This window comes from Pongo pygmaeus, chromosome 17 (assembly GCF_028885625.2).
Source record: "Pongo pygmaeus isolate AG05252 chromosome 17, NHGRI_mPonPyg2-v2.0_pri, whole genome shotgun sequence".
In the NCBI taxonomy this organism is placed as follows: domain Eukaryota; kingdom Metazoa; phylum Chordata; class Mammalia; order Primates; family Hominidae; genus Pongo; species Pongo pygmaeus.
Genome location: NC_072390.2, coordinates 31,774,342 through 31,788,474, shown reverse-complemented (window position 1 = coordinate 31,788,474; position 14,133 = coordinate 31,774,342). Strand labels below are relative to the sequence as shown.

The following is a 14,133-nucleotide window of genomic DNA, read 5'->3' as shown; positions in this document are numbered from 1 at the left end:
ACCATGCCCAGCTAATTTTTGTACTTTTTGTAGAGACGGCGTTTCACCATATTGTTGCCCAGGCTGGTTTTGAACTCCTGGACTCAAGTGATCCACCCGCCTCGGCCTCCCAAAGTGCTGGGATTACAGACATGAGCCACCGTGCCCGGCCAACAATGATTATTTAAAAAAATAAATAAATAAAAAATAATTAGATGGATCAGCTCTGGAAACTAAATTACCAGTGTGTGTGCATTTGTAGTGTTTTCTTAAAATAAGACTGATTTTAAAGCTTATCTAGCAGATAGTTTTAAACACAGATTAAAGAAAACTAGATTGGGTACAAATGTTTGGCTTCCCAAGTGAGAGGCCACATGTACATCAACAGTACTTTCCAACTTAATACTACAACCCCCATTTTGATGGTGACAGAATTGGAAATGGGGAACAGTGATGAGAGCATCACCCTCCTGTCACTTACAGATGGTCTCTTGGGACTAGATTTTTCCTAGGAGCCCATTGACCCCAAGAACCCTGAAAACATGATATGCGGTAGCAGAATGGATTAGATTGCTGTTAGCTTTCTGGTAGGTGAGGAGACATGAAAAGAACAGGGCCACCAGCATTTCAAGGGAACAGCCATTCCAATTTTCAGAGGATGATTCTCTTGGAATTATTTGACCTGAGGCCATAGGAAAGCAAAGGGTTAAAAAAGTCACGTTTGACATGCCAGCCTGGGGAGCTGGACATTGGATACCTGTGTAAACAGCCTCGTGGAACACCATAATCAAATGTGAAAATTACAGTTGATTAATTAAAGTAAAAGAATTTAAGTCTTTATTTCTAAACTGTTGCATGAGGACCCCAGTGAGCAATATTCCCCAAGGCAAATCAACCAAAAACAAAACTCTTTAAAAAAAAAAAAAACCCAACATTTATGTAATTACTGTGAAACTTTATGGTATATATTTTTAGACTTGAACAACGTAATTTCTTTATTACTATATTTATGAAATGATTATCAAAGTCAGTTATTTTTCAGGGCATCCTATTTTTCTTGAAAACACATCCTAGGGGTATAAGGAAGTTGAACTCTTGTTCTATGGATTCATGCACTGAAGATGTCATTTATTTTAGTTTAAAAAGCAAAATGGAGGCAGTTCCTTCCAGTGACTAAAATGGTTTAACTTAAAGTTTAATTAACAAAAAAAGCCACATTCCCATTTTCCAATTCACAAAGACAGGTTTTTCTTTAAAAATATGCCTGAAACATATTACAGATAATATCCCAAATGATTACTATGTAAACATTGTCATTACAATGAAATTAATATGATATCAGCTCCATTTCACATTGTAAACAGCAGGACTGAATGCAGAAGCCTATTTAGACTGTCCAGTGTTTGTGCAGGTTTTTAAATGAACCATACAAAATCTACATTGTTCTACCTTCTTGTCAAGAGGATCCATCTGTTTCCAATTATTGGCCTTTAACTGATGAAGTTCATCAAATTTCATACTAATATTTTCTATGGACAACTGCAGCATGTCCCAAAACCCCGCCAAATCCTGGGAGGTGGGTCTTGGATGAGCATTAGGATTCTGCACAAGAGAAAGAAAAACATTCATGCTTTAGAGGCAATTCTTGACAAACACAGGGCCAAAAAGGCATTTTCAAATATTTCAAACAACATAAGGAGGACGAGTTCCTTTTGGTTTTCAGACACGAGGTAAAAGTGAGGTTACAAATGTTAATTTTATGCACTCATCCGTTTGAGTCAGTGATTCTCAAATGTCAAGGTTGTAAAACTCTTCTGTTGTGATACCACATCTATCAATTCAAGATGGTATGGGGGGAAGGGTCTAAACATATGAAAAATTCCAGAATGTGTGATCTACTACAGGACACATTTTAAAACACCATATTTAAATGAAAATGCCATTTCTGAAAAAAAAATACAGTGTATTATTATTAGAGTTTGCATTCGACTACATGCCATACAATTTATTCAGAGAACAGATAAGGAATCTAAAATAAGATTAGTTTAAATATTCATGTTAAGTAAAACACAGATGATTAGTAATAAAATATTGGATGTTCAAAGCACTATGTGTTTAATAATTAAGATGTTTACTAATACGGGAAGTAATTTTATCATATGACTGCTTTGACAAAATCATTTGAAAATTCATTCATTTTAAATTGACAATAAAATAATATAGCAAATGTGAGAACACATTATCTCTACATACAGATATCTATACGTCTGTAATGACCCATTTGCTAAGTGATAGTAAACATTCTTCAGTGTTTCAGGATTGACTTTCTTTGCCCCATCCACATACCCCTGATAACAGAACATATAAACCTGAATTTATATGCCCTAAGACAGAAAAAACACAGCTAGGAGACTGAAAATGTCATACTCTTTGTTAATCACTACCTGCAGCAGCAGCTAAAGGCATTCATGGTTAGATGGGTGGCAGCCTCCATATGTCAAGAGATCCTAGCTGGTATCTGTTTTGGTGACCTCTTGGTATTTCAGGCAACTGGACAAACTGTGAAACTCCATGTCCTATGATAACATGAGGCCAGTGTATGCTTTTAAAACTAACCCCTAATAAAAATGATATCAGAATTTTGGAAAGTACAAGGTTGAAGACCATCAAAATAATGGGTTGGAAAGACGTTTTAAGTCCTTGGGTACACCAGTATTATTGGCCTACCTCAAAATAAAAATAAATGAAGTCTGGGCGTGGTGGCTTAAGCCTGTAATCCCAGCACTTTGGGAGTCCGAAGTGGGTGGATCACCTGAGGTCAGGAGTTCGAGACCAGCCTGGCCAACATGGCAAAACCCCATCTCTACTAAAAATACAAAAATAATCCAGGCACGATGGTGCACGCCTGTAATCCCAGCTGCTCAGGAGGCTGAGGCAAGAGAATCGCTTGAACCTGGGAGGCGGAGGTTGCAGTGAGCCAAGGTTGTGCCACTGCACTCCAGCCTGGGTGACAAGAGTGACACTCTGTCTCAAAAATAAATAAATAAATAAACAAATAAACAAATAAATAGATATGTTTATAAATTTATAGTTCCCAAAGTGCCAAAAAGTTCTAAAGTTCATTAGAAGAAATAAATTTTAAAGTTTATGAAGTTTTTTTTAGTTTACTGAATCAGAATATTACAGAGAAACCCTTTCATTAATTCAGACATCGTTAGAATAGATTTTAATACTGAATCAAACACTTACAACCTTTAAAACTTTTTTTTTAATGAACTTTAGAATTATTAGGCACTTTGGGAACTATACATTTATAAATATATCTATTTATTTATCTATTTTTGAGACAGAGCGTCGCTCTTGTCACCCATGCTGGAGTGCAATGGCACAATCTCAGCTCACTGCAACCTCTGCCTCCTAGGTTCAAGAGACTCTCCTGCCTCAGCCTCCTGTGTAACTGGGATTACAGGTGTGCGCCACCATGCCTGGCTAATTTTTGTGTTTTTTTTGTGGAGATGGGGTCTCACATTGTTGCTCAGGCTGGTCTTGAATTCCTGGCCACAAGATCCTCCTGCCTCGACCTCCCAAGTGCTGGGATTACAGGTACAAGCCACTCTGCCCTGCCAGTGTTTTCTTAAATGTATTTAACTCTGTATAATGGGCAACTCGTTCCCTTCTCATAAAGAATCTCTTTTCTCCCACATCATTAAGAAGATAGAGAAACAGAGAGAAAGCGTTTAGGCTCAGCCATTCTCCAAATCAGTGAGTCATGTGACATACCATGCACAACAGTGGCAGCTCACTCCTTAACCCAAGGCAGGCTGCCTTGGAGACCAGAGGTGGGTGCTGGAGGGGAGAGTGGGGAGAGCCAAGGGAGGCTGGGGTCCTTGGTTTAGTTATGTTGGAAGAGGCCACCTTTTGTCTACTCATTCTAAGCCTGAGAGTCTATTTGGGATAATGAGTAAGTGTTTTCAAAATAGAGCTATGATTTTTCTCCTCAGAATAGGAACTCAAGAAAGGAGGCTGGGTCTGGTTCTGACGAATCATGGTGCCACTTTCATGCAGCTGTGGACCTAAGCAGTGCCGCCACCAGGCCACTGTGCCTCCTGGGGCAAAGGAGCATGGTGCTGCGTCCGCTCCATGAGCAGGAGGAGTGAACTCAAATCCCGGGTGGGATTTATAAGGATTGCGGCCAAATAGACTGGGATTTGAATCTTGGCTCTGGCTTTTACCATGGGGCTGTGGACAAGTTTCTTAGCTTTTCTGTGCCCATTTTCCTCATCTATAAACTGTCATTAAAATGTCACTATCGGGCTCGGCGAGGTGGCTCATGCCTATAATCCCAGCACTTTGGGAGGCTGAGGCGGGAGGATCACAAGGTCAGGAGATCGAGACCAGCCTGGCCAACATAATGAAAACCCATCTCTACTAAAAAGATAAAAAATTATCTGGGTGTCGTGGTGGGCGCCTATAGTCCCAGCTACTCGGGAGGCTGAGGCAGGAGAATGGCTTGAACCCGGGAGGCGGAGGTTGCAATGAGCTGAGATCGCACCACTGCACTCCCAGCCTGGGCAACAGAGTGAGACTCCTTCTCAAAAAAAAAAAAAAGAAAAAAAAGTCACTATCAACTCCATGTGTTCTTTTTGAGCATGTAACCAGACCAGAAATCTAAACGCTTTCAGTGTGGTATCAGGCACATGTTAGGCTCTTGACTTTTTTCTGGAGGGGCCTAGTTTGACCAGCATTGTGACTCTCTTGCCCCGTTGTGCTTCAGTCTACCTAAAATATGAGAAGCATATTTTACCACCTATGCCCTTCTAGTGGCCAAGGAATGTGAGCCCATCAAGAACTAGGAAACATCAAAAGCTGGCTTTAATGAGGTTAACATTTTCTAGAAATCTGCACACTTTTGGGCCAGGTGCAGGGGCTCACACCAGTAATCCCAACACTTTGGGAGGCCGAGGAGGGTGGATCACCTGAGGTCAGGAGTTCAAGACCAGCCTAGCCAACAGGGTGAAACCCTGTCTCTACTAAAAATACAAAAAATTAGCTGGGTGTGGTGGTGGGTGCCTGTAAACCCAGCTACTCAGGAGGCTGAGGCAGGAGAATAGCTTGAACTGGGAGGTGGAGGTTGCAGTGAGCCAAGATCATGCTATTGCTCTCCAGCCTGGACAACAAGAGTGAAACTCGGCTGGGCACGGTGGCTCACGCCTGTAATCCCAACACTTTCGGTGGCCGAGGCGGGCAGATCACCTGAGGTCAGGAGTCCGAGACCAGCCTGACCAACATGGAGAAACCCTGTCTCTACCAAAAATACAAAATTGGCCGGGTGTGGTGGCTCATGCTTGTAATCTCAGCTACTCAGGAGGGTGAGGCAGGAGAATCTCTTGAACCCGGGAGGTGGAGATTGCAGTGAGCCGACATCGCGCCATTGCACTCCAGCCTGGGCAATAAGAGTGAAACTCCGTCTCCAAAAAAAAAAAAAAAAGTGAAACTCCCATGTCAAAAAAAAAAAAAAAGAAATCTGCAAATTTTTCAAAACTTTTGTCTGCAATTTCATCTTTAAAATTTGTACAATGTTTATACTCTTCTTCATAATGTACTTGCTCATCATATATTTCTTTTAACAAGGTGTATTGTGTTTTCCCTTTATTGTGTGCACATTGACTGCCTTATGTACCTGTTCCTCATGTACATGTTTGAGCAATATGGCTTTACATAAGCTTTCTTATATTTAAAGCACAGAGAATCATGTTAATTGAGATCTGTGACACATCAGCAAGTTTGCAAATTAGCAGGAGTTCTGTACCTGGCCCACAGCTGAAGCTTGAAAGAATACTTGTTGGTTTGAATTCACTTATTAATACATTTACTAATATAAATGATCTCATACACCAGAATAAATTTCTGAAAAATTGGAAGAAGGGTGAGTTTATTTTTTCTGAGAGAGGGGAAAACGAATTATAAATGTGTGTGTATTGCGCAGCAGGTGGGAGGGTGTGGGAATAGCCCTAAAGAGAGATTATAAAGAGAAAAGAGGGATGGAGACTATCACCTTTTCCATACTTTATATTTTCTCTTGGTTGATCCCTGTCTACATAAATTTCTTTCAGTCTATATTTCTCCTTGTTGACAAGAAGTGGTTAAAACTCCAAAACTGGCCGAGTGCGATAGTGTGCCTGTAATACCAGCACTTTGGAGGGCTGAGATGGGAGGATCACGAGGTCAGGAGTTTGAGACTATCCTGGCTAACACGATGAAACCCCGTCTCTACTAAAACAAAACAAAACAAAACAAAACAAAAAATTAGCTGGGCATGGTGGCATGCACCTGTAGTCCCAGCTACTCGGGGGCTGAGGCAGGAGAATCGCTTGAACCTGGGAGGCAGAGGTTGCAGTGAGCCGAGCTGAGATCGCGCCATTGCACTCCAGCCTGGACAACAGAGTGAGACTCCATCTCAAAAAAAAAAAAAAAAACCTCAAAAATCATGCCTGTCAATTGTTTGGGATAAAAGAAAAACAAAAAACCTCTAAGATCATATTTTAAGTAATTTAGATTGCTAATAATTGTCTTCACTTGCCAAAAGGTAAACAAATTGCTTTTCATTTTCTTTGTTTTAGATCCAGCTTGACCAACAATTGAGCAATAAAAGCTATTCTTGAAGGTTTTTGTTTGTTTGTTTTTTGAGACAAAGTCTCACTCTGTCGCCCAAACTAAAGTGCAATGAACCTCAGCTCGCTGCAACCTCCGCCTCCTGGGTTCAAGTGATTCTCCTGCCTCAGCCTCCCGAGTAGCTGGGATTACAGGCACCCGACACCATGCCCAGCTAATTTTTGTATCTTTAGTAGAGACGGGGTTTCACCATCTTGGCCAGGCTGGTCTCGAACTCCTGACCTCAGGTGATCCGCCTGCCTTGGCCTCCCAGAGTGCTGGGATTACAGGCATGAACCATTGCGCCCAGCCTGTTTTGCTTTGTTTTTGCATGTCCAAGAAGGATGAATTCTTCCTTTGTCTCAAGGAAATCAAATCTACACTTTGTGATGCCCTTGACTTCTGGCTCTTGAATTAAAACAGAGAACTCAGATTAGGAAATAGTCATTGACTGCTATTTTAGAAAGAAAATCACTATCCAAAATGATTTTTTGGGGGCAATATTATTTTTGAAATATCAAGCTGCTTCATATTTTGATAAGAACAATAAAATCAGAGAATCCATGTGAAAGCCAGGAAAATGGAAAATTTTCAGTTACAAAAAAAGCAGGAAATAATTTTAACTTGATTGAATTTTTTCTTCTAAGATTATTTAAGTGAAAAATAAATATTTTAATTTTAAGACAATCAGGAAATAAGATTCATCAGAAAATTCTCCGTTCCAAGTGAGAGACTCTAATGGACCTTGACTTGGTTCAAAATCAGTTTTACTTTAGTTGGGCCAGTCTTGGTGACATGTTCTTCTCATGGCAGTAGCAGGGAAATTGTAGAAGGAGAGTGTTACCTACCAGGTTTTCTTCACACAGTTCTCTGAACTGGTAGAATTTCTGGGCCATGAGAAGTTGGGCACTGCCCACTGCGGTTCGGATTTTTCCTAGAACTGAAAAGAGCAAACATACAAGAACTTTACACATCATGCTTCATTGTTGAGATTTAGTCTGGTAAAGCAAAGAGGAAGTTATGCTGTAATAATTAGGGAAAATGGCACACACACACACTGAACACTCATGCCCACCCAGACAGCCCAATCACTGTTGTTACCGTTGGTGTATGTCACAGAGGCTCCTGGGTTAAAGTAATAAAATCAACTTGGAAAAACACATGCTCCTCCTGCATATTTCTTGGGAGCAATGGAGTTTTCCAGCACTGATGTTACCAAGAACTGGATGTTACCAAGAGAAGAGGCAAACAGTTGTTACTTTTTTTTTTTTAAACTTCCTTTACCGCAAGGATGAATTTCAAGCGTTTACCAGTATAGTTCTGGATTGATGGAGTCAGCCGTCATGGTCGGCTGGCTTGTTTTTCTAATACAAGCCCAAACACAAGGAAAGCGATACTAAACTAGAGGGGGAATCTCTTGGCACTCACCATATCCCATCCATATCCTTTCTTATTTTTCCGGAGCTCAGCCACTGGTACTGTCAGGAAAGAGCTGTGGCTGATTAAAATATTTTCTAAGGAGTGAACATGTTCAGCCTGTTGCCTAGAAAACGCCAGGGCCGTCCCAGCTTTTACACTCTGCAGCCCAATCTTCTTGTTAATATAGGGTGAATTCCCTAGGCACTGTGCTGAAAATCTCCGTCTCTGCAAGCAGGCTACTTCTTGTCTCCCCAGCAGTCTAAGGCACCTTTCAGCTGCCGGCAGGCGTGCTCAGACCGAGCGGAGCTGCTCTCCGCTGAGCGATGCCCCGCTCTGCAGTGTCCCTGGGGCTCGCCTGCACTCTTCGGGACTGGGTGCAGCTGCCCCGCTACCCACCAGGGTGTTCTTAACATGCTGTCATGGTTGGGAAGGAAGGAATCAAAAACTAGAGCAGGAGAACTTCTCACAAGAGCACTTGCCTCTCTGGAAATCTTCACGGGGAGATATAGTACAGGATTTAAGCAATCCCGTTGTTCTGAATTTACAGAGCCAGGTACCCGAGTGGAATAAGCCTTTCTCAACCTCATTCCCCACAAATTTTGAGCGATGGAAACTGAAGAATAAGAAACTCCATTCTGGCCCAGGGTTTTCTAGCAATTTGCTCCTTTATGTGTTTTAAACTGCTAGGCTAGATAATGGTTTCTGATGCACAGTCTACCTAGGCGTTACTCAACTATTTCAGCGTTCCCACAAGTCACTCAGTGCATTTATATTTCCTCTAATATGTCACCAGCCACACCAAACAGCTCACAGGCAGATATTTGCCCCCTCCCTCGGTGATCTCGAGGGGGTCTCCCTTGACAGCTGTCCAGCAGCAATTTCTTAGGCCTAAGTTTTTAACAATTTTTCTGCTCTGCTTTTAAAATCTCTTGGAAAGGTTATCCTTTTCCTCTTTAACTAATAAACAATTGTGCAAGACCTCCTCTCTTTTTCTTAACATCCCCAGAAAGGACAGCTTATGGAGACACAGGGCCTGAGTGGGCCAGAGTCCTCACCAGCTACTGCCTGGACAAGTCACTATCTCTACTTTCCCATATGTAAAATGGGGCTAATGGTACCTGTCTGAAGGGTGGTTGGGAAGGTTAAAAGCATTAGTGTATTTGAATTGCTTAGGATTGTGTTGGATTTACAGTAAGCACTTGATAATTATTTGTTATTATCTAGGATCAGAAACCTCTGCCTCTTCTATGGGTGTGCCCACTGTGAGAGCCACACTTGCCCTGGCTAGGAGAGAAAAGGAAAAAACAAAGTCTGGATGACCTAAGGTGACTGGACATCTTGGTCTCCTGGGACAGGTATGTTCTCTGGGTGACCTGTTCCAGCTCGGAGAAGGTATATGGAGCAGGCACTTTCTAAGTGAGCATGTGGCTGTAGGTAAGCTCTGAGGTTTATGGAAACCTCTCTGAATTATCTTGCTGAAGGGTAGGACTGTGAGACCGGCAAACCTCAGAATGAATCCTGGGAGGTTATGACCAGGGTACCTAGGTCTCCACTTTGATGGCTGGGTTCCATAGCTCCTGGGAGCTATCGCAGAAACTCCAGCTATTCTGACTTACCTAAAAACTTTGAGCTGATGGTTCTCAATTGTGTCTGATGCCTGAGCTATATAATAGACTGCCATAATAAAAGTAACTGAGTAAGACAGTGATTCTCAAAAGAGGAGACAGCACTGTTCTAAGCCATTATTCGGGCAACAGGCAACCACGCAAGTTGGGGCTAACTCAGATGTCTTCTCAAAAGTAAAACAAGGGACATCTTTCTTCATTCAGCATGGCCTGGCAAGAGCCCTGGCAAAGTATCTGGGGTGGAGTTGTGGCCCTTCTGTTTCCCGGGCTTTTGCCCTCATGATCCTTGCATGGAAATTCCCTACTGGCTCCAGGACACTTGCAATTCCTGTGTCCAGGAGATGACCTTTCCCAGGCCCAGGGTGGGGAGATGACTGCTTGGGCCTAGAATGAGATCATGAAACAGGGAGGCTTGGGAGAAGCAGATGACAACTCATATTTCCTTGTCCTCCACACTTTCTTTTCCAGAGAACTAAAAACTCACTTTAATTTTAAGAAAGAAGCTGTAATGGAGGGTTTTTTTGTTTTGTTTTGTTTTGTTTTGTTTCCATTAGACACTCACTGTGTGTGTGAGGTAAGTTCTTTCTTCCAAAAGTAAATTTCACATTTGTTGCACATGCCTTGAGGAAGTTGAAATTAATAAACAATAAATGGTAAACACCAGTAGAAGTAAAAAGTGGAAATAAAAAGACTGAAAGTTGGTAAAGAAATGAAATGAAGAAGAAAGAAGCATCTCGATGTTGTTTTGAAACTACTCTAAAATGTTCAATACCAACCTTCAGGGTGGAAAAAAAAAAACAGTTGGCCCTCTGTTTCCATGGGTTTTGCATCTGTGAGTTAAACCAACCTTGGGTCTCACTATGTGGCCCAGGCCGGTCTTGAACTCCTGGGCTGAAGCAATCCTCTTGCCTCAGTCTCCCAAAGTGCTGGGATTACAGGTATGAGCCACCGCATCCTGCTGAATTTGTTTTCTTTTTCCCTTTTCTCTCACTCCTATGAAATGAAGCCCTACAAATAAAATATATGTTCTCCACTCCTATCCCATTCCTTTTCATCCCCAGAGGAAACCATTGCAGTAGAGAATGACTATTTCAGTCCCATCACTGAATTCATAAGGTCTCTTTTCTGGTCCTGGAAAGGTGATCGCTAAGGGTCTTTTTGAGTGTTAGATTGGGGCAGTCTCACCAGCACAGTAGCACCCATAGCCAACATCAGCAGATTTTCTCTGAAAATTAGAATGGGGGTTTTAAAGCTCTATGGGTGTTGAATTGATCTCTTTCACATTCTGGTCATGCTTTTTTTTTTTAACAGATTGTTCAACCCACATGTGGTTAACAGTTTTTGCCACCCATCTCCCTTAGGGCACATTCAAATGCATCTTACAGAATAATTTTCTCTGCTGTGTCACCCAGTCAAGCCGTTTAACCATGACTCATACCATCTATTTGTGTAATACTTAATCAGATAATAAGCCTTGTATTGCTGGGCAGTTCTTTTTACATAAGTAAATCTAGCCTCCCCAGACACCATATAGGCACCTTTCCTTTCCTTCCCCAGCTACTCTTTTAATATGTCCCTCAGTGGAAGTACAAAACAAAACAGAAAACACAGTTGAACGGAATTCCTCCTATTTAAGAAGTAAGCACTCTTTATAAACTCCCCCACTTACAATTCTTCTAACCTCTCACTCCACAATAGATATTTAAGAAGACCCACAATAGAGAGGACAGGCCTGGGTTAGTGAATCACATAAAGTCAGGAGGAACTTTTGGGAGGCCTTTGTGAATATGTGTTTACTTAAATTATCATCACTTAGTATTTCAAAACTCACAAACAGGCATCTAATTAGATCCTCACAGGACTCTGTGAGGCAGAGCAGATAACTTCATTTGAGAAAACTTGTGCTCAAACTACAAAGTTTCTTCCCCACGGACACCTGCTGTGGCCAATCCCCGTCTTCTGACCCCAGTCTATTTGGGCTCTCTTTTCTCTAACACTGACAGAAAATTGTGTCTGAATCTACTTAAGTGGAAGCTATCAGAGTGTGATTTCCTTCTTGTTTTTCTTTACTGTGGTAAGAACACTTAACATGAAATCTACCCTCTTAACAAATATTTAAGTGCACAATATAGTTTTATTAATGGTGGCGCAGTGTTGTACAGCAGATCTCGAGAACTTATTCACCTTGCATAACTTTAGATCCACTGAACAGCAATTCCCCTTTCCCTCTCCCCCTACACCATGGCACCCACCATTCCACTCTCTGTTTCCTGAGTTTTGACTATTTAAGATATGTCATATAAGCAGAATCATGCAGCATTTGTTCTCCAGTGACTAGCTTATTCCACTTAGCATATAGTCCTCCAGGCTCATCTATGTTGTTGCATATGGCAGAATTTCCTTCTTTTTCAAAGCTGAATAATATTTCATTGTATGTTTATACCACATTCCATTTATCCACTGAATGTGATTTCTGTTTATTTATGTGTTTATTTATTTATGAATGGGGTCTCACTGTGTTGTCCAGGCTGGAGGACAGTGGCTATTCATAGGCATGAACATGGGGTCCTATAGCCCTGAACTCCTTGCCATAGCCTTCTGAGCAGCTGGGACTGCAGGCATGCACCACTATGCCAGGCTGCATGTAATTTCTTTATCAACATTTCCCAGCCAGCGCCAATGGATAGGGGTGAGTGGCATAATAAGTCAGTGGGAGAGTTGGAAGAAATTCGCCAAGCCTGATCACTGTCCCACATTAGGAAGCAAGAGCAAAGCACATCCATCCATCTACCTGAAGTGACTGGCAGGCAAGGCAATTTCAATCCTGAACAGAAAAGAGGAACCAGGAACACCTTGAAAGAGATGGTGAGTGTTTCAAGTTCTTTTTTTCTTTTAAAGATTATATGTCATAATGAGAAGCAGAGAACAACTATTTTGGCTGTGGGAAAGGGGAGTCTTTTATGCAAACTGTGATTTGAAATCTCCTGACTACATTCAAAGACCCAGCCATTTAGAAGAGGGCATACCTCCTCTTTCCCACTGACCTCTGTGGGATAGGTTGTTATTTTGAGAAAAGCAGGTAGTATAAGAGGCACAGGGATGAAGAGAAAAAACACTTTCTTTTAACCCTCCCAGTGGGTCTACGGCAAAGCTGCAAGGAGTTTCAGTGTGCTGGTGATCTTTTTGCTGGGTTAAAATCAGGATTACAAATCCTTAAGCATAATTAGCATATGCATCCTTTCCTATTTCAAGAGGAGTTAGGTCTCTAGAACTGAAAAGGCGGATGTGTTCATTTCTCTGACTGCTTCTTTTTTTTTTTCTTTTGAGACAAGAGTCTCACTCTGTCACCCAGGCTGGGGTGCTGTGGCACGATCTCGGCTCACTGCAACCTCCAACTCCCGGGTTCAAGTGATTCTCCTGCCTCAGCCTCCCGAGTAGCTGGGATTACAGGCATGAGCTACTGTGCCCGGCCTCTCTGACTGCTTCTAATTCTTACATGATGTTACACCTAACCCCGCGATCATCAGACCTTACTTTAAGGCCTCAGAAACAGAGAAGAATAGACATATTTCTTATATCCTCAAAGTAGGTTCCCTGAAGCCTGGATCCGACAGACACCCCTGCAATGGATTACCTCTGACTGGCTCCCCGTGGTGAAGGTTACTACGGTAGATATGCTACATAGAACTCGTCACATTTTTCTGCCACCTACACTGTAATTCACCTAGTATGTTTCATTTTAGTCTAACTTTCTCTCTGGGCAATATAGGCATGCCTCAGACATATTGTGGGTTTGGTTCCAGACCACTACAATAAATGAATATCACAATAAAGTGAGTCACATGAATTTTTTGTTTCCCAGTGCATATAAAAGTTATGTTTACACTATACTGTAGTCTGTTAAGTATGCGATAGCATAATGTCACAAAAAAGTACCTAATACTTTATTGCTAAAAAATGCTAATGGTAATCTGAGCCATCAGCAAGTCATAATCTTCTTGCGGAGGGAGGGTCTTGCCTCGATGTGGATGGCTGCTGTGATCAAGGTGGTAGTTGTTAAAGGTAGGGGTGGCTGTGGCAATGTCTCTTTTTAAAATAAATTTTTTTTTCCCTTTTTATTTTTTGTAGAGAGAGGATCTCGCTATGTTGCCCTGGCTGGTCGCAAGCTTCTGGCCTCAAGCGATCCACTCATCTTGGACTCCCAAACTGCTGACATTACAGGCATGAGTCACTGCCCTGGCTGGCTGTGACAATTTTAAAAATAAGACAACAATGAAGTTTGCCACATCAATTGACTTTTCCTTTCATGAAAGTTTTCTCTGTTGCATGCAATATTTGTTTGACAGCATTTTACCAACGGTAAAACTTTTTTCAAAATTGGAGTCAAGGGGCCGGGTACGGTGGCTCACGCCTGTAATCCCAGCACTTTGGGAGGCCAAGGCAGGTGGATCACGAGGTC

At 41.8% G+C, this 14,133-nt stretch overlaps 1 protein-coding gene across 18 annotated transcripts in view; it reads right to left on the bottom strand.

The window, feature by feature from the left end:
- Window positions 1–14,133, bottom strand: part of DLGAP1 (DLG associated protein 1) — a 977,987-nt gene that overhangs the window by 5,032 nt on the left and 958,822 nt on the right. For 15 of the 18 annotated variants that reach the window (XM_054461416.2, XM_054461415.2, XM_054461418.2 and 12 more), the window contains 2 exons: window positions 7,479–7,570; window positions 1,429–1,581 (listed from right to left, as the gene is read on the bottom strand). In XM_054461416.2, the coding sequence (XP_054317391.1) occupies window positions 1,429–1,581; window positions 7,479–7,570 (245 nt within the window). Of the gene's footprint in view, window positions 1–793; window positions 1,582–7,478; window positions 7,571–14,133 lie in introns of those variants that run through there. The other 3 variants (XM_063653448.1, XM_054461431.2, XM_054461429.2) reach the window with 1 other exon arrangement.